This window comes from Myotis nattereri (assembly GCF_964212035.1).
Source record: "Myotis nattereri genome assembly, chromosome: 16".
In the NCBI taxonomy this organism is placed as follows: Eukaryota; Metazoa; Chordata; class Mammalia; order Chiroptera; family Vespertilionidae; genus Myotis; species Myotis nattereri.
This window is the reverse complement of record NC_138091.1, coordinates 39,941,702-39,962,737: the sequence shown is the minus strand read 5'-3', so window position 1 is coordinate 39,962,737 and position 21,036 is coordinate 39,941,702. Positions and strand designations below refer to the sequence as shown.

Sequence of the window (21,036 nt, the reverse complement as noted above, 5' to 3'; positions counted from 1 at the left end):
GAGATCAAGGAAGTCACAATAAAACCATAGCTGCTCCTAAAATTCTTACACTCTTCTGCCCCTGGATCAGCTTAGAGACCAACATGACAACTACTTGGACAGGCAACCCAGGGGGTTTTAACCTAAATAAACACACTGCTTATGGATGTGATCCTTGCCACAACTTAAGGTCTCCCCCCGCCCCCCGCCCCCCCAGAGTATAATTTGAGATTGTCAGTACTTTCTAGGGAAAAATACCATGCAGATGTCATACTTGTTTTAGCAAATGAGATGCAACAAAATGTAGAAATAAAATTGACAAGTACAAAACAATGCTTTAATAAACTATGAATACGAACATGTAAACATGTTAAAAATATTGATATGATACTACAAAACGTGATTTTGATCATATGCAACAGGTAAAATTCTATGCAATAACATTAACCAGACAAATTATAGGAAATCATTTCTTTTCCCAATATAAGCAATTCTCAGAACACACTCAAACACACACAGTATGAAGATAAAAGATAAAGGAGTATTAAAAAAATAACTTAGGCAGACACAAATTAAACCACCCTAGTAGTATATGAGTGATGCATGTTTTTATGATCTTAATTACACTTAAGTATTAAAAAAAGCCACTGATCTCACAGTTTACATCACACTATCCAAATCTTCAAACCTGCTAGCAGTCCACAGAACAGCCTGGACACGGAAGCCATCTGTGCTCTGTTACTCGGGTGAATCCTCACAGTTACCTGGAAATCCGAAATCTCAGTTAGGACCTGCTCTAGGTCTAATGGTCATGTCAGTTATAAAATATGTTTTCATTCAAGAGGAGCTGGACGGGCCCTGGATAGGCTCTGGCTGGTGTGGCTCAGTGGTTGGGCATTGACCTGTGAACCAGGGCACATGCCTGGGTTGTGGGCTCGATCCCCAGTAGGGGGCATGCAGGAGGCAACCAATCAATGATTTTCTCTCATCATTGATGTTTCTATCTCTCTCCCTCTCCCTTCCTCTGAAATAAATAAAAATATAGTTAAAAAACAAAAACAACAACAAAAACCAAAAGGTGGTGGTGTGATTCTGTCTGTCAGGGCACATACCCAGGTCGATCCCTGGTTGGGGCATGTGTGGGGGACACCAAACGATGTTTCTCTCTTTATCTCTCTTCTCCCCTCCCTCCCTCCCCCTTCTTCTCTTCCCAAAATCAATAAAAACATATTTATAAAAAAAAAAAAGAGGAGCTGGATGGAAGGAGGCTAAAAATAATATCTGATATCACAGTGTCATCATCTGTGCCCATGAGGCGTCAACTCCTCTCTACACCAAGCAACAGCACCTTTTGAGAAGTTCATGATGCACAGGGTGTTACTTTAATGTAATGCTATAGAATGGCCCAGTCCTTCCTGCAGAGAGGGGGGCAGTGTGACTACATCAGCAGGTAACGTGGTCTGTGTCACGATGTCTCTGGGAACCTCTGACAGAGGGTCCCATGACTCCCTGAGAAGTACACCTGTGGCACTGAGTCGCTGGGAGTGTGGTGACATCACTGAATCACTGATCTCCCCCCTCCCCCACTCTCCCGCAGTTAGCGGCCCCTCCTGTTTTATCTGTTCTGGTCTGAGAACATCTGTAAGAGCTCCAATCGCCCACGGGACACAGGACTTGGGAGATGTGGCCTACCATACTAAGAATTGCGTCATCTCGCTATCTTAAAAGGATCACACTGCCTCCTTAATCCTGCAACCGGGCTTCAAGACAACTTCTTGTCCTGACGACCCAAGTGAGGCCCGGGCTTGCAGACGCCTGCGGATTCTCTCATCTCCTTCTGATCGTCCTGACTAAGCACTGTGATTACAAGAGGTGGTGACTTCTCAAAGACAGGCTATTTACTAAAAATAAGCCTTTGTTTTTCAAAATTGATATGTTTAAGAATGTTAATGAAGACCTGACTGTCAAGACAGGAGACTCACAGGTGCAAACCACGCTAACCAATCAGCGATCAGCAGGCATTCTGATCACAGCCATACCTTCTGCCTTGGTAGGTGGTCAGCTCTTCCTGAAGGATGGACGCTCTCTTTTGCAGAAAGTTAACCTGGAGAAGAGGCCTTGTATGAGAGGAGCTGATGTGGCTTAAATAGCAATAATGTGCAAACAGTGTGGTTCCCAGATGAAACTCAGAGGATTTGCTAGGTGTTACATTGTGTTTCTACATCGGATCACATCGCGTCCCCACTGAAAGCCCACCAGAGGCGACAGAATCAAGTTCAAATGCCTACACAGAGCCATTGTGATCTGGCCTCTCTCTGCAGCTCCATCTCCCCTCACACCTTCCCACCGTCCCTAACTTGTGTGCCTGTTGGCACAGGCTGTTCCTCTTTTTGGAATAGTTGGCTAACTATCTCCTATCCATCCTCCACTGTGTGGTTCAAACGTCACTGAACTCTTCGACGCCTCCCAACTGCTCCCGCCCCAGCCTGGGCACCCTCGGGGCCTCTCCTTGGCATTCCTGTGCTCTACTCATCAGCACTGCTTGCATGGCCTTGTGGTTGTTTGCATATCTCTCCCTGAGACCTTGAGCTCTTGGAGGGTGAGGATGACATTTCCTCATCTCTGGCCCCCAGTTCCTTTCACAGAGCTGGGTGTGGAGCTGGTATTCCCCAGCTGGTGAATGAGTGAATGAGTGAGTGGAGAGAAAATTACGGCCTTCTGGAAACCTCAACCCATCCTGGGGATTCCCTGAGGTTGCAGACAGCATTTTGTAGTGGAAAGAGCCTGGGTTTTGTCTGGCGTTATGCCAACTCGGGTTCAATTCCTGCTTTGGCCTTTATGGCTCTAGGAAAGTTACTTAAAGTCTTGATGCCTCATTACAAAATGGGGTTAATGACAGACGCCTCCCAAGGTCATGAGGATGAGGTGGAGCGACTATCAGAACTGCCTCCCGCCGAAACCGGTTTGGCTCAGTGGATAGAGCGTCGGCCTGCGGACTGAAGGGTCCCAGGTTCGATTCCGGTCAAGGGCATGTACCTGGGTTGCGGGCACATCCCCAGTAGGAGATGTGCAGGAGGCAGCTGATCGATGTTTCTCTCTCATCGATGTTTCTAACTCTCTATCTCTCTCCCTTCCTCTCTGTGAAAAATCAATAAAATATATTTAGAAAAAAAAAAAAAAAGAACTGCCTCCCTAGAGCAGAGCTCACAGCTGGGGGTGGTGGGGGATGGAGGAGACTAGGTGGCTCAGCATATTCTCTGAAGTCAGACCTTTACAACGTGGTTTGATTATTTTGAAGCATAAATTTCTATTATAAATTCAAGAGCACCTTCTAGGACCAAGCAGAAACTGTTTGGGGATAACGTGTACCATGGCTTGATGGAATCAAGAACCAGTGGTATTTGATCATTTTGGAATTGTTTACTCTCATCTCTTTGGTCTGAACTGAAACCATGGCAACGCTTGCTTCGGAGACAGAGTTAAGCAGGAGAGTACAGCTGGCAGAACAGAGAAAGTGCTCACGCGCAAGGAAAGCACAGTCTCTCTAAGTGGGTCCATAGCCAAGCGCTCCCTCGGTTTCCCTTAGTTGTATTATCACCGTCATCTTAATTTTATCCAATTGCTCACATGACCCACAGGACAATGATAATGTTGACAGATGCGAGGATCGCACGTTTCAGCTTCCCTTCCCCCATGGTGCTTTGCAATCGGAATTCCAACAATTTTCAAAACACACAGGCACCTGTGCTTCCCACTAAATGTGCTCGCTCTGTGGGCGTGCCTCCCACGCAGCTGCCAATGCTGAGGCCCAGGCAACTACTCTCTCTCTCTCTCTCTCTCTCTCTCTCTCTCTCTCTCTCTCTCTTTGGGTCAGCATCCAGTTTGAAATGATATGAATGACAACAGAAGCCCTGCAGGTGGGTATCAGATTTCTTCCTTCCTTTCTTTTTTCTAAAAAACACTCTTCTGAAGGTGCCAGGCCTTACCTAGCTGACCCTATGGAAGCTCGCTGACAAGGTGAATGGGTAAAACCACACTCCAGGGAGCTTTTCACCTAAAAAAGAGGAGGTAACCCTTCCTATGGCAGCACTCGCCTGTAGGACCTATTTTTACGCAGGGGCGAGCACAGCCAAACCTCTCAGCCACAGAAGCAGCAGTCGGCCAGCAGCATAGATAGAATGGACATTTCGTTTTCAGAGAAGAGGCTTTTTACTGAGGGAAACAGAAAAGCAACGGCTAAAATTTGCTCCACATTTTGTCTTGCACATGATAAATAGCTGTGTGAGTGCCATCAAACTGCGTCATCCATTTTTGTTGGAAATACACTTACTCAGCACCTGCTATGTGCCAGGCACCATCCATGCACAGGGAGCAAAGACATCATTCCCCCATGGAGCCTTTCCCCACAAAAATGGGGTCTTTTAAAAAAAAGTTTCTTAGATAAGTAACTTGCAAACCCATGGTTTGACTTTTCAGTTTCTGAATGGTGTCTTTTGAAGTACAAAGTTTTACATGTCGATGAAGTGCAATTCATCTATTTATTTCTCCTGCTGCTGTAATTTTGGTCTCATCGCTGAAAAAATACCTTATTTAAGGTACAAAGATTTCCCTTTTTATCTGAGATTTTTTCTTAGCGTTTCCTTCTAAGAGTTTTATAGTTTGGGCTCTTACCAGTACGTTTAGGTCTTGGATCCATTTTGAGTTAAGTTGTGTATAACTTGTAAGGGCCTCAGCTTCATTCTTTTTCATGTGGGTTATCCAATTGTAACAGCAACATTCTTTCTATCTTTTCCTCATTGAACTGTCTTGGAACCCTTGTTGAAAATAAACTGACCACAAATGTAGGCATTTTTTCTGGACTCTCAATTCTACTCCATTGCTCTGTATGTCTTTTCTTTAACCAATGTCACACTGTCTTGATTATTATAGCTTTGTAGTAAGTTTTGAAATTGGGAAATGTGAATCCTCCAAATTTATTCTTATTTTCTAAAATGGTTTTTGGCTATTCTGGGTCCTGGCTAGTGTTTTAATCAATCTCAGCCATATAAAGATTCTTAGAAATACAGAGGGAACATAGTTGATGTATGAAAAAATATACGTTTTAAATTTCTAAGTGTGTTAGAAATGGGAATATGTGAACTCTTTCTCATGTTAGAGTTTTAAAAAGCTCAGTAGATTATCGCTCATATTTTATTTTATAAATTACCAAGAACTACACACTTCAGCAAGAAATATTTAACCCAATTGTTTGAATACCTTGTTATTCTGCCTTGAATTTAAAATGCATTAAAATACAGCAGAATAAAAATACTCTGACTTCACTGTGAGTTGCTTCTCGCCATATGTACACACCCAAGAGTCAGCAATGTGCTAAGCGATGGCACTCTGGGCCTGGCACCAAGACTAAAAGGGTGAGGCTATAGAGGAATGTAGACTGAATGATTAAAGTGACCATAAGTTTTCAATTTCAAGGGAGCTTTTAAGAAAATCTTATTGAAACAATGGGTTCTTAAACTAGTAAGAAAATGAAAAACAACAATTCCTTCTGGGTGCAGGCCATGCCGTGGCATCACATGGGTTTCTGGCTTCACTTCAGGATGGACGTTATGTGCAAGTGTCTTTTCCGAATAAATCCCCTACACCCTCGGGAATGCGGGATTCTGGTAATTACCTGTGACTTCAGGGAGGAAATGGTATCTTCAAGTTCTTGTCTTAGAGAAGCTGGCATCAACCCTTTGAATTTTGTTTCGTATTCTTGTCGTATGTAAGTTATCTAAAGTGGGGAAAAAAGACAGCTTATTTATTTATATACACAGAAACAATTGTTTTGACTTTAACAAATCCCAGAAAAATACCTATTCATCACAAAGATTAAGTCTGTTACACGTGGTCAAAAACCAGATAATAAAATAAGAGAAAGCACAGTACAAACTCAAAAGGTACCCAGCTTGTCCTTGTGAGTCTGGGAGGGACAGTACCTGTACCAGCAGTTTGTTTCTTTAAAACCCTTGGTGCCACAGTGTTTCATGTTGGAGAAGTACAATGCCTGCTCTCTCTTCTCCATCACGATGCACACACTGGACTAACCCCATACCTTTTCTTGACCAGGATGTGGGCCATGATCACAACACACTGTGATTGGAGGACAATTCGCAGCCCGTCACTGCTTTAAGACATGTCCCCAACAGGGCTAGGCACCTGGGCGCTCGACAGAATCCATATGGTTATGAAGATATGAATGAAGGATAATCTATACCACTGTCTCCAAGTCTCCACACCGTGGGGAGACCAGAGTGCCCTCGTCACTGTGAGTGGCTCTAGTTCATGGGTTTCCCTCTCCCTCCAGACACAGTCAGCTCTGTGCTCAACAACTGATGGCCACAGGCTGGTAGGGGAGAGGTTGAGGGCTCATCCCACTCATCTCGCTCAGAGCTAAAGATAGAGACAAGTGGGGCAGGCGGAAGAGACATGCCGGGGCAGGATGAAGAGGTCCATGAGTATGAGCATGAATGTGAGTGTGTATGTCTTGGTGTCTTTATCTAGCTAGCTATCATTCTTTCTTTTTCTTCCTCCTAATCTGAGATGCGATAGAATTTAAAAATCCGTTGCATTGTGCTGTGTATGACTTAACTGAATATTAAAGCTGACTTGCAGTATATCTTGTAAATGATAATTCAGTGGACATATCTAGAAATGAAGGAATTACTATGAAAATATGCATAACTAAATTCAGTTAGACAAGTCCATGGATTTACTGAGGATGATTTAAAATTACTAGTCTTTAATTCCCAGCTTTTTTTTTTTTTTTTTTTACTGAACTGAATTAAGAAAGAAATGTGTTCTAATCATTTCATTCCCTACTAAAAGCCCATGGTGAACATGCTAGAATATAATTTTTCACTTTTTGGCAAAGTGTTTTTTTTTATGTTTTAATCTTGTGATTTATACCTAAAAGAAAAGCAAATAATGAAACATGATATTTCCCACTGATGCAATATTTGATTTTTCCCACATTTTCTTCTTGGACTTAAGTCTGATAGTTACATCTGTCAGCTGACTCAAATGAAAGGCAAAAGCACAAGAAAACACATGCTTTATAAATCAGATCTTAAGGCCAACATTTATTGAGGGTTCACAGGCTACTATTAACTATATTTTTCTATCACTCAACATTGGCTCTGAAATTTTGAGCTACTACTCCTTTAAAAAGGATACGTGTCTGCTTGTAACCTTGGTTGTTAAGAAAGTCTGCCCACTTGCCTGTACATTTGAAAGACTACTTGGCTGGGTATAAAAATTCTTCAATCCCACCTTCTCTCTATACTTAGAGACATTTTTTCAATGTCTTCTGGTATTACAGATAGCTATGGTGAAGTCTGAAACCAGGTTAAAATTTTTTCCATATTGAATATGACTTTCTCTACTTGGATGCCCATGTGATTTTCTTTTTTTCTTTATTTTTATTGATTTTTAGAGAGACAGGAAGGGAGAGGGAGAGAGAGAAACATCAAAGAAAGAGCAAAGCACCAATTGCCTGCCTCCTGCATCTGCACACCCCCCACTGGGGATCGAGCCTGCAACCCAGGCATGTGCCTGACTGGGTTCGAACCAGCAATCTTTCCATGCACGGGACGCCACCAAACCTACTGAACAACACCGGCCAGGACCCATGTGATTTTCTTTTTCCTTGATTCAGTAGCTTCACTGCGATATGTTTTGGTATTAATTATTCTGTATCAATTTTCCCAAGACATTGTGTGTGCCCTTTCTATCTTTAAATTCAATTCTCTGAAGAAAAGTTTCTTCTGTTAGAATTATTTGTATTCTATTATTGTTCTGTGTTCATATTACATATGAATCTTTTTCTATTTGCTTTTTTCTCCAAGAATACAAATTTTTCATGTATAGACTCTTCTTTGGTAATCTTCCATAATTATACTTTTATCTATTGTTTTACTTTCTTATAATTTTATATCTATTTTATATTTTCCTTTCATTTTGTGGGATTTCCTTTAGTCTGATCACTGTATTTCCTTGAATGTTTTCAGTTATAATTTTTCTATTTTTGTTTCTTCTAATATGGTTTCAATCTCGGTAATCTTTTGATTTTTGTCTACTATTTTCCCTAAGATCTGAGAGATCACTTTTCATCTCTGTCTGTTGACTTATATCATCTTTAACCACATATCCCTTCTTTTTTCTTCTCTATCTCCCCCCAGTTTTTTCCTTGACAGAGAGATATGTGAGCGTGTTTTGTAAATGCTCTGACATTGTGAAGGACTGTTTGTTATAAAGAACTATACTTTGTCTGAACCTTCCCTCTGTTTCTTGGGTAACTTCCCATTTGATCTGTGTTTTTTATTAGCTTTTTTCTTACATTCCTTCTTTCTCTCTCAGTCTAGCAAGGACCTTATGTTAGTTTCCTTTTCTTTAAAAAAATTAAACCTCATTTTTGAATGGAGTCACCAATATTGAGGTAGGGAGAGTACGAGTAAGCTCTTCCTGCAGGTTTGAGTGCTCTGGAGGTCAAGCCCAGCACTTAAACCCTTCAGTTGATGCTTGTAGTTTTCTTGACTCTTGCCCCACTTCACTTTTCACATTTGATGGTCTCCCTCTATTGGAGGCTAGGCCCCAGACAGCAGAAAATGGTTTGAGCAAGATTGCTCTTTGATCACCACTATCCCTTCCATCACTTTTTAAATTCAGTATGCTCTATTTCCCAACTTTTACTGAGGATCTAGGCATTTCTACTTCCTATCTACTCCTTTCTTTTTAGCTTTTATGATTTCAGTGAATCTGAGTGAACTTAAAATGAGCTCTTGGAAAATCTAAAATTACCTCACCTATAAGTGAGACTATCAATCAGAAAAATATTACTACTCTGAATCCTTAAACCCAAATCCTGAATTTAAAAATCATTATACCAAGCAGAACCCTGTTACTTTAGTAAAGTCATAGAAAACTGTAACCAATCTGGTTCACTCTGTTTGTAAGCTGTTACCACCAGCAACCATTTATGGAGTATTTTCTATGTGCCAGCTCCAAGCCTGAGTGTTTTAATAAGTGTGATCCTCCTGACAGCCAGGGAGTGAGCCCGAGCCATAAGCCATGATTTGCATTCAGGGATTCTGACTCTCAAGCACGTGTCCTTGGGCACCATGCTCTGCAGCTCCTCAGGCAGCCTTTCCAGATGCTGAACCGTTTCTCCCACCCGAGCAGGAAAGGGAACTCACAGACAGAGCAGTTAGAGCCGTTGTACCCACGAAACACTGGTGTTCTCCCAAACCTAACCGGGGCTGGGGGAAGGTGGTGGGATGTACTGCTACTTCCTTCCAGACATCCATCTAGTGTTTGCTCCGTTTTTAAAAAGTGCAATATCACAACAAGGACAGCAGCAATTGGTTCCAATATGGCTTGGTTCCCCCATACACTCCAATTAGCATAACATTTTAATTTATTAATAATTTATGTAGAAGACTAATTTTAAAAATCTATACCAGCGCAAGGCACAAACCAAACTAAAATGAAAGTTCCACAAATCCCCCACACACGCACACATTAGAATTCAGGCAGTGAAAGCTATATCTAAGTGTGTCATATGGCAATATAAGAGGAAGAAAAGAATTAGCTTAGAGTCCTTTATATCACTTTTGACCTCTGCTACCATTTTTCTATCCCACCTCTGACTCTCTCTTCTTCCTGCCTGCTCACATGTGAATTGATCTAAGCAAAGAGTTTGATGGACATACACTTCCTTCACTAAGGGAGATCAAACGTTTTACATATAAATCTACTTTATTATTAGATGTGAGCATTAACTTTCATTAGTAGATAGTGTGTGACTAGACTATTAAATGAAGAAAAATTCAAAGTCTGTCCTCACTCGAGGACTTCTGGAAGGAATTCCTAGTACTGCTGTGGCTCATTTCCACTCCCACTGTCCTCAGAAAGCACCGTGTACAATCATCTGCTCTTCCACCTCCTCAGCCACATCACACCAAAGAGACATAAGCCTCCCTCTCTCCACAGGTTACTTCTCTCTCCACTTTCCTTCACATTCTCACCTTTAGAAAGAAAAAGGAGAACACCAGAGCACCATGACAAACAATGACATTCCGATGATGTAGTAAGACCTCTGTAAGCTGAGTGGACATGGTATGAGTGTAACATGGTACCCATGTGACCAAAGATAGCAGTTTTTGCACCATGGCAACACACTGCCCATCTTGCCCTCGAAGGCAGAGCAGTGACAATATTTCCCTTAAGTTTAAAAATGGGGGATGAAGACTAAGAACACCCATGCCTGGAGTTCAGCATTCCACTTAAGTAAAAGTTATATCCTGGATAATCAGACAAATACCCATTTGCATAAATGAGAGACTACAAAGTATATAGAATATGTAGTTGACTCAAGTGAAGAGGGTCTTTGGAGATGAAGTGATGCTGAAAAAAGTAAACCTTGGAAATCTATAATTTCATTGAAAATGTGCAGGGAGAACTAAAACATATTTAGTGGTGTTCTTATTTGAAAAACGCTGTATCAATTAATCAGGCCAACATGTCAAAGCTATGTCACCTCCTGCTGTGTAACCAACAGCAAGTGAGTGGAGGTGGCAGCTTTGCATAAACCACCTCTGGACGGAGCCTGGAGCAGGTTATTTTATTGCTTCAATGTACACAGTCCCGAGTTCACGCTCAATGAGGAGCGAACAGGGGAGCCACGTAGTGAGCTGTTGCTGGTAAGTGCTGTGGTGGTGTTTTCGCATTTTTTAAATGAAACGCATAGTCATTTATTATTGTATTTTAAGGTAAGAGTTAAGCAGTTTAGGAAAGTGACTGTGCCTGATATTGCCTTGCAAAGTCCAGACAAGCGTTTTGGGGGCCGGGCAAGCAGAAGAAAAGGAACCGAGTAAGGACCCATTGATGTCATCTCCTCGATGGCCACTTTCCCGCATCGCCCCTGGGACCACTATTAAGACTGTGTATAATGACACAAAGCTGCTATGGATTCAGAACAGATTTTAAATCAATCTGTATTTTATACTTAAAACAACCTCCATGCACTTGGAAAACAGCAGTACCTGGTTCTGAGCCGTATTATATCTCCCGGCTACAGACGATGGTCGGCGTGTGGGGACTTTCTCAGGCCCTGCTGACAGCTTTGGCTCCCAGGCGGGAAACCCGCTCCATGGAAGGGAAGGAGATCATCAAAAGTCTCTCTCCATCCAGCCTAGATTTCCACCAATTGGAAATGCGTGGAGGGTGAAGGGAGATATCAGATGCCTCCCCTCACTGTGGATTAGTTTATTCAGAACCCTGTCCTCACACCAGGCTGAGCTGAAGGCTGTAAAGCTGAGCTTGCCTGGTGGGTTGGTGGTAGGGGTACGAGCTGGGGAAGGATCAGGTAGCCCTGGCACAGAGTATACACTCTGAAGGAGGGTGAACATGGGTGGGCACTGTAGTGGGGGGCTTGGGGGAGATAGAGAGCATCAAAAAGACACTGGGCTTCTTCGGGGTAGTGAAAGGCGGTGAGAGGTGGGCAGGGTGGGGCACAGGGAAGGAGGCTGTGGGAAGGGTCACGTACAATATAACAGAAATGGGGAGGATGTTTCTGAGGATGGGCCATTGTGCAACAAAGAGGTTTTGCAGGGGCTTTTTAGGGAAGTGAGCATATAGACCTTATAGGTTTATGTTTACTTCCAATGGGGTTCGGAGAAGAAGAGTGAAAGAAATAGCAGTAAAAGATGGAGCAAAACAAAATGCTCTCGTGCAGCTGGGAAGGAACACAGTGCCTTCTGAGCAATTTCATTTGTACTGGGCCAAGGGGCTCTGTGTTGCCACAGCAACTGCTGAGAGAGCCGCTCTGAGGAGGGTGCTCTGCGATTCCAACATAAAGTGAAAACGGAAATAGTAACCGCAATTTTCTTAACAGCCTTTAACAGACTCACTTCCCCTCTTCCTCCAATATGAGTTTATCTTACGGCTCTTTATTCCAACTGGTGTCCCCTCAAAACCGAGGCTGGAGCTCAAGGGACCAGCGTCCACCCGAGGGAGTGAAGCCTGGCTCCGCGGGCCCGGGGCTCCCCGGGAGGAGGGGCGCTGGTCAGGGAGGCGGAGCACGGAGGAGCGGTTTCCTGGTGCCGGAGGAAACCCTGCCTGCGCACGAAGAACCGAGCATTGTGAGTAGGTGCAGGTGGCACCGCAGAGCAAGTGGGTCTGTAAGCCCACTGGTGAGGGCTCACACAGAGAAAAGGTGGGGAATGCGTGAGACAGTCGCAGGCCGGAAAATCACCAATCAACTGTGCCGATCTGTTCGTGAATCAAAGACTTTAAACATCCAGTCAGAAGATTAAGGTTGTGACGTGAAATAAACGTGTGTGAGTAAATACTAAAATTTTGGGCAGCATTTGGCACGTAAGCTGTATGCTTTAGCTCCCGATGGAGATGAAGAACTGAAACCCTATTATAGACAGAGCTCCTACAAGCAAAGGTGGCCCGGAGGTACTCATTCAGGACGCACAGACATGTGCAGGGGACAGCTGTGAGTTTTGTCCCCAGCATTCATTCAGGAGTCCTCTAGTCACTGCATTCCACCCTCCCATTCTGTGCCACCCGAGGTCCCAGGGCTGAAGCCTGGGGGTAGGCCATGCCAGTCATCCACACTCCCCCACGCAATGGCTGCTTGGGGTGTGGGGCTGTGATCCATGTTGAGGTAACCAGAGTCACAGAGATGCTGGGACAGGAAGCTCATCCCGTGGGCTTCCCCCGGGGTGTCATTCTGGGCGTGACAGCCATCTTGCTGCCACAGAGAGCGCAGGACTGAGCGTGGCGCCAGTGCAGAGGGCGTGCTGGGAACCTGAGAGAAACCTGGGCCCCTAGCGAGCTGCACCTGAAGTCAGCCCGTCCTTAGATTTGTCAGTTCCAATTGGATTTTCTGTCCTTACAACCAAAATGGTCCTAATTGAACAACATGGACTATGTATCCCTCAGGTGGACACAGTGGTCGGAGAATTTGGGCCTGCGACCAAATTGGCCCATTGCCTGTTTTTGTAAATAAAGTCTTATTGGGACTCGGCCATGCTAATTTGTTAACAGATTAGCTGTGGCTGCTTCGGCATGACCGAGCAGAGCTGAGTGGTCCTGACCGAGACCCTGTGGCCTGAAGCCTGAAACCTTCGCTGTCTCGCCCTTTCCAGAACGCTGGCTGAGCCTGCACAGGGCGAGGCCCAGGTCGGGACCGTCTGCTTGGCTGACTGCTGCAGACCTGCCCTGAGCATGGTGCTTGCCATGGGGTTGCAGCTCAATACACGTGCTGAGTGAATGAATGAGCCCAAGCCTCAGAGCACACGAGTGTTGGTGTTAAGTCAGTCTTTGTCTTAAGATGACAGGATCTTCAGTGTCTCGAGTAAACCAATCACAAAACCTCCTCCTAAATACAAAGAGCAGATTCTGTCATCACGGTGGCTATTAATAAGCAGGCCAGCTTCAAAGCTGGGAAAATCAGAGGCGAACCCCAGGGCCTGCAGGCTGCCGAGATCAAAAGTGATCTCAGAGATTTACCCCGGAGGAGGGGGTGTGTTTCATCCTGGCTGTTCCCTCCTCTATGTTTCTCCCCTTACTCACTATCTGACTGTCTTTATAGGGTTGCCATAGGAAATGAGTCATGCCTGTCTTATTTTCCTGAAATTAAATGCCAGCTCCCTTCTCACTAGAATATATACTTTTGGTTACTATTTCTACTGTTTTTCCTCCTAATAAGACCATTCCTAATATTTTTCTTCACTTAGGTTGATATATAGTATGGACACTTCCTTCCATCAAGGAAAGTCAGTCTTAAAGGGCTATGAGCCGTGCAGCAACTCCGGGGAAGGGGCGAGGCAGGCTGAAGGGGGCACCTGGGAGGTCCATGTTGAAGAGCATGGAGACTCGGCGGGCCGAGCTCATCCATGTCAGAGGCGAGCATCTGGCCCGTTACTCTGTAAGCTCCATCTCAGAAAGGGCTTGGGGAACACACCGGGGAGGGAGGGCAGGGTGAGTTTCACCTTTGCTTACAGTGCCCGACCTTTTTCCTTTCAGAGAGAGGGTGTCAGCCCTGCAGACTTCCTGAGCGGTAGAGGTGTCAGCACCAGATCCCAACTCCAACTACAGGGAACCCGAGACTGGGAGCCTAACAGACTTTGTTAGAAAGATCCAGAGGACTTGGGAGGGAGACTGGTATTCCCTGAGGCTGGTAGGGGTTGGAGTCCATGGTGTATTTCCTCTTCGTGCACTGAAGTAAATGCTCAGTAAACATTGTCTCAATGAGGTAACGGCTGAATGAGTCCATGGTTGAACAGGTAGGTGGCACCATGAAATCATGGAGGGCAGGAACAATCCTGCCAACAAAAGTAATATAATGTAGCAGGAAACAGAGAAAGTAAAGAGAAACCAGCACTTAGAAACAGACCTATGCCAGGCACTGTATTAAGGGACTCCGATATAATCGTCCACATACTATCAAGATTCTGTTTAAGGCTTAGAGAAAATTTGGGAGCTAGACAGCATCATGTTTCATAGATGAGGAAACAGCTCATGGTGAGCAATGCTAGAACCAGGGCTGAAACCTGACCTCTGACCTGCCCCATGCCCACCTGTGGCTGGGGGGGTGGGGGGTGGAGGGGCAGGATTAACCTGAAAATGTTATAAAGAAGTCGCAGGAGAGGCGATCCAGGGCAGCAGAGCGGCTGGAGCGATGGAGGAGAGGGAGGAGCTCTGGTTCTAAGGTGAGCGCTAGGGAAGGCTGTATAGGAGAAGCTAACAACTGCCTTGTAGGAAAGAAAAGCGAGAGATGAGTTCAGTGAGCATGGATGCCTTCAGCCACGTACCAGAAAAGGGATGTTACTGCAGAGACAGGGTGATGGTCTAGGGAGCTGGTCTGTGTGTGGATGGGGGAACAGACATGATTCTGGTTGGCAACCACTTAGTTTGAGGAGCTGGGAGACATTCATGAGGAAATATAGCCCGCAAGGGGCTCCACATTTAGGACACAAGAGACACAGCAGAACCAGGGGAAGATGGGGAAGAGCCGAGAGGTGGGGGGAAGACCAGAGAGTGGGAGCGTGGCCTTGGGGCTCACGGAGAAGGGGAGCAGTGAGGTGTCAGCTGCTGCAGACACCGATGGAGACAAGACCACTCCATCGTCACCTCGCCTGTCATCACCACGTGGAGCCGCCTACATCGGGAATTAGTCACAAGATTTGGGGGAGCAGCGATGATACAAGTGAGGAGAGTTTAAGGTGGAATTAGTTGGCTGATATGTTGCATCTACGTCTAATCTTCAGTTAAATATCATTCAAACACCTGCTTTAGTCAGAGATTTCTGACCTGGTTGGAGAGCATCTTTCAAATGAGGCAGCAATGACTGCTCATTCTTTCTGCATGCTCCAGCTCGGCCATAATAAACAACTGAAATCTCCCCTCAAACACCAATTACCTCCTTATGTTGGAGCAAACCCTTCTTGCCAGATATGGCATTCTGCACACAACGCAAGACAGGAATACAAAGGCAGTCATTGTCCTGATATTGCACCCGGGACTGACTTAGACGGCTCCAGTTAACACTGATGACGATTTTGTGCATGGATCTCCCTACCTCCCAGCAAATGGGAACAGAGACCCTACAACCTCAGAGCAGAAAACTTCTAAACACCACTGTGGACAGTCACTGACTAAATTCAGGAGCTGTTCACCTTTACACAGCAGAGATAAGGGACCTTCATTCAGTTAAAAGTGAGGGAGCACGCAGTTACCCGACGACTGCACGTAGGATTTCTGCAGGACGACGGAGGATCTGCCTCCCACCAACACCCAGGAGTGATGACTCTGCAAAGCTCCGTGTGGAAGGGCAAAGTGAGGGTGAAGTGGTTTCTGTTCTTTGGAGCTTTATGCTTTCTACGTGAGAAAAGGAGCTACATAAACACACAACCGGAGTATAATAGGCCAAGGAAGGGAACAGGGGAGCCTGATAACTCCTCGAGGGATAATGGAAGTCTGTGTGGAGACATGAAACCCTATTTGGCTCTTGCAGAATGAGTAGGTACTTTCTAGACCAGCCGTGGGCAAACTACGGCCCGCAGGCCGGATCCGGCCCGTTTGAAATGAATAAAACTAAAAAAAAAAAAAAGACCGTACCCTTTTATATAATGATGTTTACTTTGAATTTATATTAGTTCACACAAACACTCCATCCATGCTTTTGTTCTGGCCCTCCGATCCAGTTTAAGAACCCATTGTGGCCCTCGAGTCAAAAAGTTTGCCCACCCCTGTAAGAGGGAGGAGACGTACAGGTGAACGTATGTAAGATGCTGAGGGACTATCAAGGGATCAGGTGTGGGGGGCAGGGGATGAGTGAGGCAGGTGGAGACTGGGTGGCTAGGACTTTCAAGGTCGTGCTTTAGCCTGAAGACAAGGGGAAAGCTCAAGGGTTCTGACTTCCATTACAAAATGCGCATCCTGGCGGAGCTGTGCTGCTTCCAGCGGGGCTTCCCGGGATTCTCTCCACTGTTGCCATTGCTCTAACATGCAGACCTGACCATCTTGCCCTCACCACTCCTCCATCGTGAACACATTTCAATGAGTGTTTAAACCAGCCGTGGGCAAACTACGGCCCACGGGCCGGATCTGGCCCTTTTGAAATGAATAAAACTAAAAAAAAAAAAAAAGACCGTACCCTTTTATGTAATGATGCTTACTTTGAATTTATATTAGTTCACACAAACACTCCATCCATGCTTTTGTTCCGGCCCCCCGGTCCTGTTTAAGAACCCATTGTGGCCCTTGAGTCAAAAAGTTTGCCCACCCCTGGTTTAAACCTATAGATTACAATCTCTTAGGCACAGATCATCTAAGAACCTTCTTATCGGATCCGAGTCTGACTTTCCAGGACACCTTGTGCTCCTGTAATGACCTGCATTTCCCGTGAGGCCTCATGCCTTTGCACAGGCTGGGCTGTGCCCCCTGCAGACCTTTCCCAGCCTGGCCAGCTGGAGCACCGGTCACTTCCTCAGGCAGCACCTCTCCAGGCCTCAGCCTTCCAGTCAAGGTAACCACACCCTCCTCTAAGATGCCTTGGGGTCTCATGCATCTGAGATCACCACCATCAACGACGGACATTTACTGTGTGTTTTCTATGCATTAGGCACCCAACTGCACCCTTCCATGTATTACATTTCATTTACTCTTCCCACCAACTCTATGAGAGGCTTTTATGGATATTTATATATGAAAAAATCAGCCTAGTGTGGTTCCTATCTCACCCACAGTCACACAGCTAATTAACCCAAAGCCTCTGCTTTTGTTTCATTATCACACAATATTATAATTATTTATTTACATACTGTTTTGTCCTATTGGACTGTGGGTCCCCAGAGGGTAAGTTGCATGTTTTACTAGAGAGCAATGCTATTGATAAAGAGTACATCATTATTTAGTTGAAAACATTTCACGGATTGTTTTTGCCACCATGAAGGCATTGTTTCCACCTTCGTCAGCAGGCTGGAGTGTGTGTCAAGTGGAACATACCTGACCACGTGACACTGGGCTCACCCACCCAGAGCTACAGCTGCTCTAGGTCAAATGAGACACGGGGCCAGGGAGTGGTGCACTTTGTCTTTTAAGAGAGATTGGGGTTCCTACTTCTACCAATCAGATAAACTGGGAATAAATATTAACATGGCTAGGTCCACTTGGACATAGGTGAAAGTAGAATTTCTGTTAGAAACAGTTCAAGTACCTTTCAAAAACTTAAGTACGCTGTCCTTAACACAGACAAACTCAACATGCCCTTAATAAACTGTGTGGGGAGAGCAACGGGATGTCAGGCCCACCAAGGGGAGAACTGCGAATCTTTCTTTCACTATTATTTTCACCGTATACCCTCCAGGAATGTCTGGGTGCATTCTTTATAAAATGGTTGCCCAGAACTTTCTTAAAACACATCAAACCAACAAAGGTCAAATAAAGAGCAGAAAGATTGTGTTCTTTCAGTTGAAGACATTTCTTTAGTATTAAAAGTTGACTGAAATCTAGAAATATATTCTGATGGTGTCTGCAAAGAATTCCTGTTAGAGAGTAAAAAGGGAGAGAAAAATAAAGGTGGTTGAGGGCTGTGGGACCCTCCCTCTCGGGACAGCTTTCTTCTTTACTTCAGTAATAGGAAAACTCACTACTTAACATGAGAACATTGTGTACAGATAGTAAACTAATGTCATTCTTCATATTTCTTGGCCCACAAGGTAAACATTATGGTGAAAAGTTCAACTCCCTCATTTATAAGGGAAAACAAACAGAAAGAGTGTCTTTTCTTATTCAGATCGAATTCTAGATGGTTTGTATTGATTTCCAACCATTGGAGGCTGCTTTGGAGGGATCCTTCTGTGTAGCCCTGGGTAACACAGGGCTCCATAGCAGCTTCATGCCTTCGCTGTCTCATGCATTTAAAACTGATGTTGAGGAAACTCCATACTGTCTTCCACAGTGGCTGCACCAGTCTGCATTCTCACCAGCAGTGCATGAGGGTTCCTTTTTCTCCGCATCCTCACCAGCACTTGCAGTTTGTTGATGATAGCTATTCTGACAGGTGGGAGATGGTACCTCATTGTCATTTTGATTTGCATCTCTCGAATGATTAGTGACTTTGAGCATGTTTTCATATGTCTCTTGGCCTTCTGTATGTCCTCTTTTGAAAAGTGTCTATTTAGGTCCTTTGCCCATTTTTTTATTGGATTGTTTATCTTCCATTTGTTAAGTTGTATGAGCTCCCTGTAAATTTTGGAGATTAAACCCCTATCGAAGATAACATTGAGAAAATTGTATATGTTTTTCATCACAATAAAAAATAAATAAATAAAAGAATCCACTAGAAGGTGTAATTAATCAAGAAAATCCGGGATAGAAAGATTTTTATGCTAGCTAATGGGTAGGAAAGATTAGTTTATGTTAGTTTCTTTGGGAGAAATGCTAGTGGGTGGTAAAATGAATGTTTCACAAATGTAACCTGTTACACTATCATGTTATTTGGTGGAAGTGAATTCAGTTTTTAAAATGCTAGTAAATTTGGAAAAAAATAAAATAAAAATAAAAACTGACGTTGGCAGCGGAAAGCCTACGAGTTTTGGGATAAAAAGACTATTTTATCTTGCATTATGCTAGCATTTTGTTCAGCTTTGAAAAAATTAATCTTGCTTCCTCTTGGCCTTAGGAAGATTTTAAATACCCAACTCCCTGTCCTAAAATTGGCTGATGTGACCTTTGTCATGTCCAATGACCTTGGAAATACAAGGGTTGTTGTCTTGTGAAATTAGGTTAATATAGACTTTAAATGTCCCTTAAGGCGAAGCAATTGTTTGATGGAGTGGAACTTTGGGAAGACTTGTCTGAGACTTCAAATTTGATCTTCCCATGGTACAGCTCACCTGTGTTTCTGGATCACGTGTAGTAAACGTCAGAAGTCTGGCAGGAGGTGGGGTGGTCAGTGAGCCTGCCTAAGGATTGCATAAGGTGGCTAGTCCTAGGCATACAGGCCTTTCAACTACCATCTCAGGATTTCTGGATCAACCTTAACTTTTTAATTTAAACTCTTCTAAGCCAATCAGACGGTGGACCGGGTGGGTGGCTAGGTGGGAAATGGCTGGGCTTGGTGCAGCAGCCTCAGGGATGCCCGGCCCATAGCATGCACAAAGGTGGATGCACGCATTCTGCACAGTGGTTCCCGCCTCACCTCTCCCCATCAATGCTGAGCCCCCAGTAGCTTAACAACTTAGTCTGCTCTGCGAAACATGAAGGAGACATTAAACTTTTTCACCAAGGAGTTTACGACTTTGTCTGGAAGCAAAGTTAGCCCACAAACATCACACCTCCAGCCACGGGGAAACTGAGTGTAAGTGTAATAGAAATGTGGGGGAAGATCATCTCTGTCGTGGAATTGTGTGGGAAGGTCTCCGGAGAAGGGAGACGCTGACTGTGCTCCCAGAGGTGAACAGCAGGAGGTTGCACAGAGATCTGGTGAAAGGACATTGCAGGTTCAGAGAAAAAGGCCAAGGCAACATTGAGTGGCTGGTGTGGGTGCCAAGAGCCCCCAGCTGACACCTGACGGAGATGGTGGGGTGTGTGGAAGTAATACCGACAGACAGTCCAGGCTACAGAAAACTGCGGGGGTCTGCAGTGAGTGGGAGCCAGTGGGATTCTTCTGCAGAGGAAAGCGTGATGTCAGGGATACATACGTTTCTAAGGAAGATAACTGAGAGATGAGAGGCAGGTAGGCCAGCTAGACAGAGACCATTTCATCCAAACATGAGGCAATGAGGGTTCAAACAGAGATGACAGTGGGGAGGATGGAGATGAGTGGAACTAAAAGGCATTTTGGAGGTAGAAACAACACATTTCGTGCTGAAATGGCTATAGATTGCAGGTAGACAGATCACGTCAAGGTTTCCAGCAGTCTTGTCTCAATCCTGCTGACGCTATCAACTCAATGTCCTCATGGACACATATCTCGACACCTTTGGCTTCCTGGTTCCCACCTGTCATAGTTCGGGCTGCTACAGCAAAATACACTGACTGGGTGACGTAAGCCACAGACGCTTATTGCTCCCAGTTCTGGAGGCTGGAGGTCCAAGGTCAGGGTGGCTGTCACAGGCTCAGATTCTGGTGAGAGCTCTCCTCCTGACTTGCAGACAGCCACCTTCCTGTTGTATCCTCACATGATGGAGAGAAACAAGATCCCTTCTTATAAGGGCACTAATTCCATCACGAGGACTCCACCCTCACGACCTAATCACATCCAAAGGCCCCATCTCAGAACAGCATCGCACTGGGCTTAGGGCTTCAACATATGGATTTGGGGGCAAACAAGTATTCAGCCCATAATACCGCCTCAATTTTAATAACTTCTAGAACTCACTAGAAACCTTCTCCACCCCACTCTGCTTGTGTCATTCGGTGGTCTTTATGTTTGCAAGCCCAGCCCTAACACGCTGCTGACACAGGAGGTAAGGACAGGAGGCACATTGGCAGCCGAGG

The 21,036-nt window shown here is 44.8% G+C and overlaps 1 protein-coding gene across 1 annotated transcript in view; it reads right to left on the bottom strand.

Moving 5' to 3' along the window:
• Nucleotides 1–294: 294 nt before the first annotated feature.
• CEP112 (centrosomal protein 112) overlaps nucleotides 295–21,036 on the bottom strand; it is a 296,754-nt gene continuing 276,012 nt past the window's right edge. Inside the window, exons 25-27 of the mRNA XM_081109907.1 lie at nucleotides 5,651–5,752; nucleotides 2,019–2,083; nucleotides 295–743 (exon numbers count right to left, since the gene is read on the bottom strand). Of these exons, the coding sequence (XP_080966033.1) occupies nucleotides 740–743; nucleotides 2,019–2,083; nucleotides 5,651–5,752 (171 nt within the window). The 3' untranslated portion in view covers nucleotides 295–739. The remainder of the gene's footprint in view (nucleotides 744–2,018; nucleotides 2,084–5,650; nucleotides 5,753–21,036) is intronic.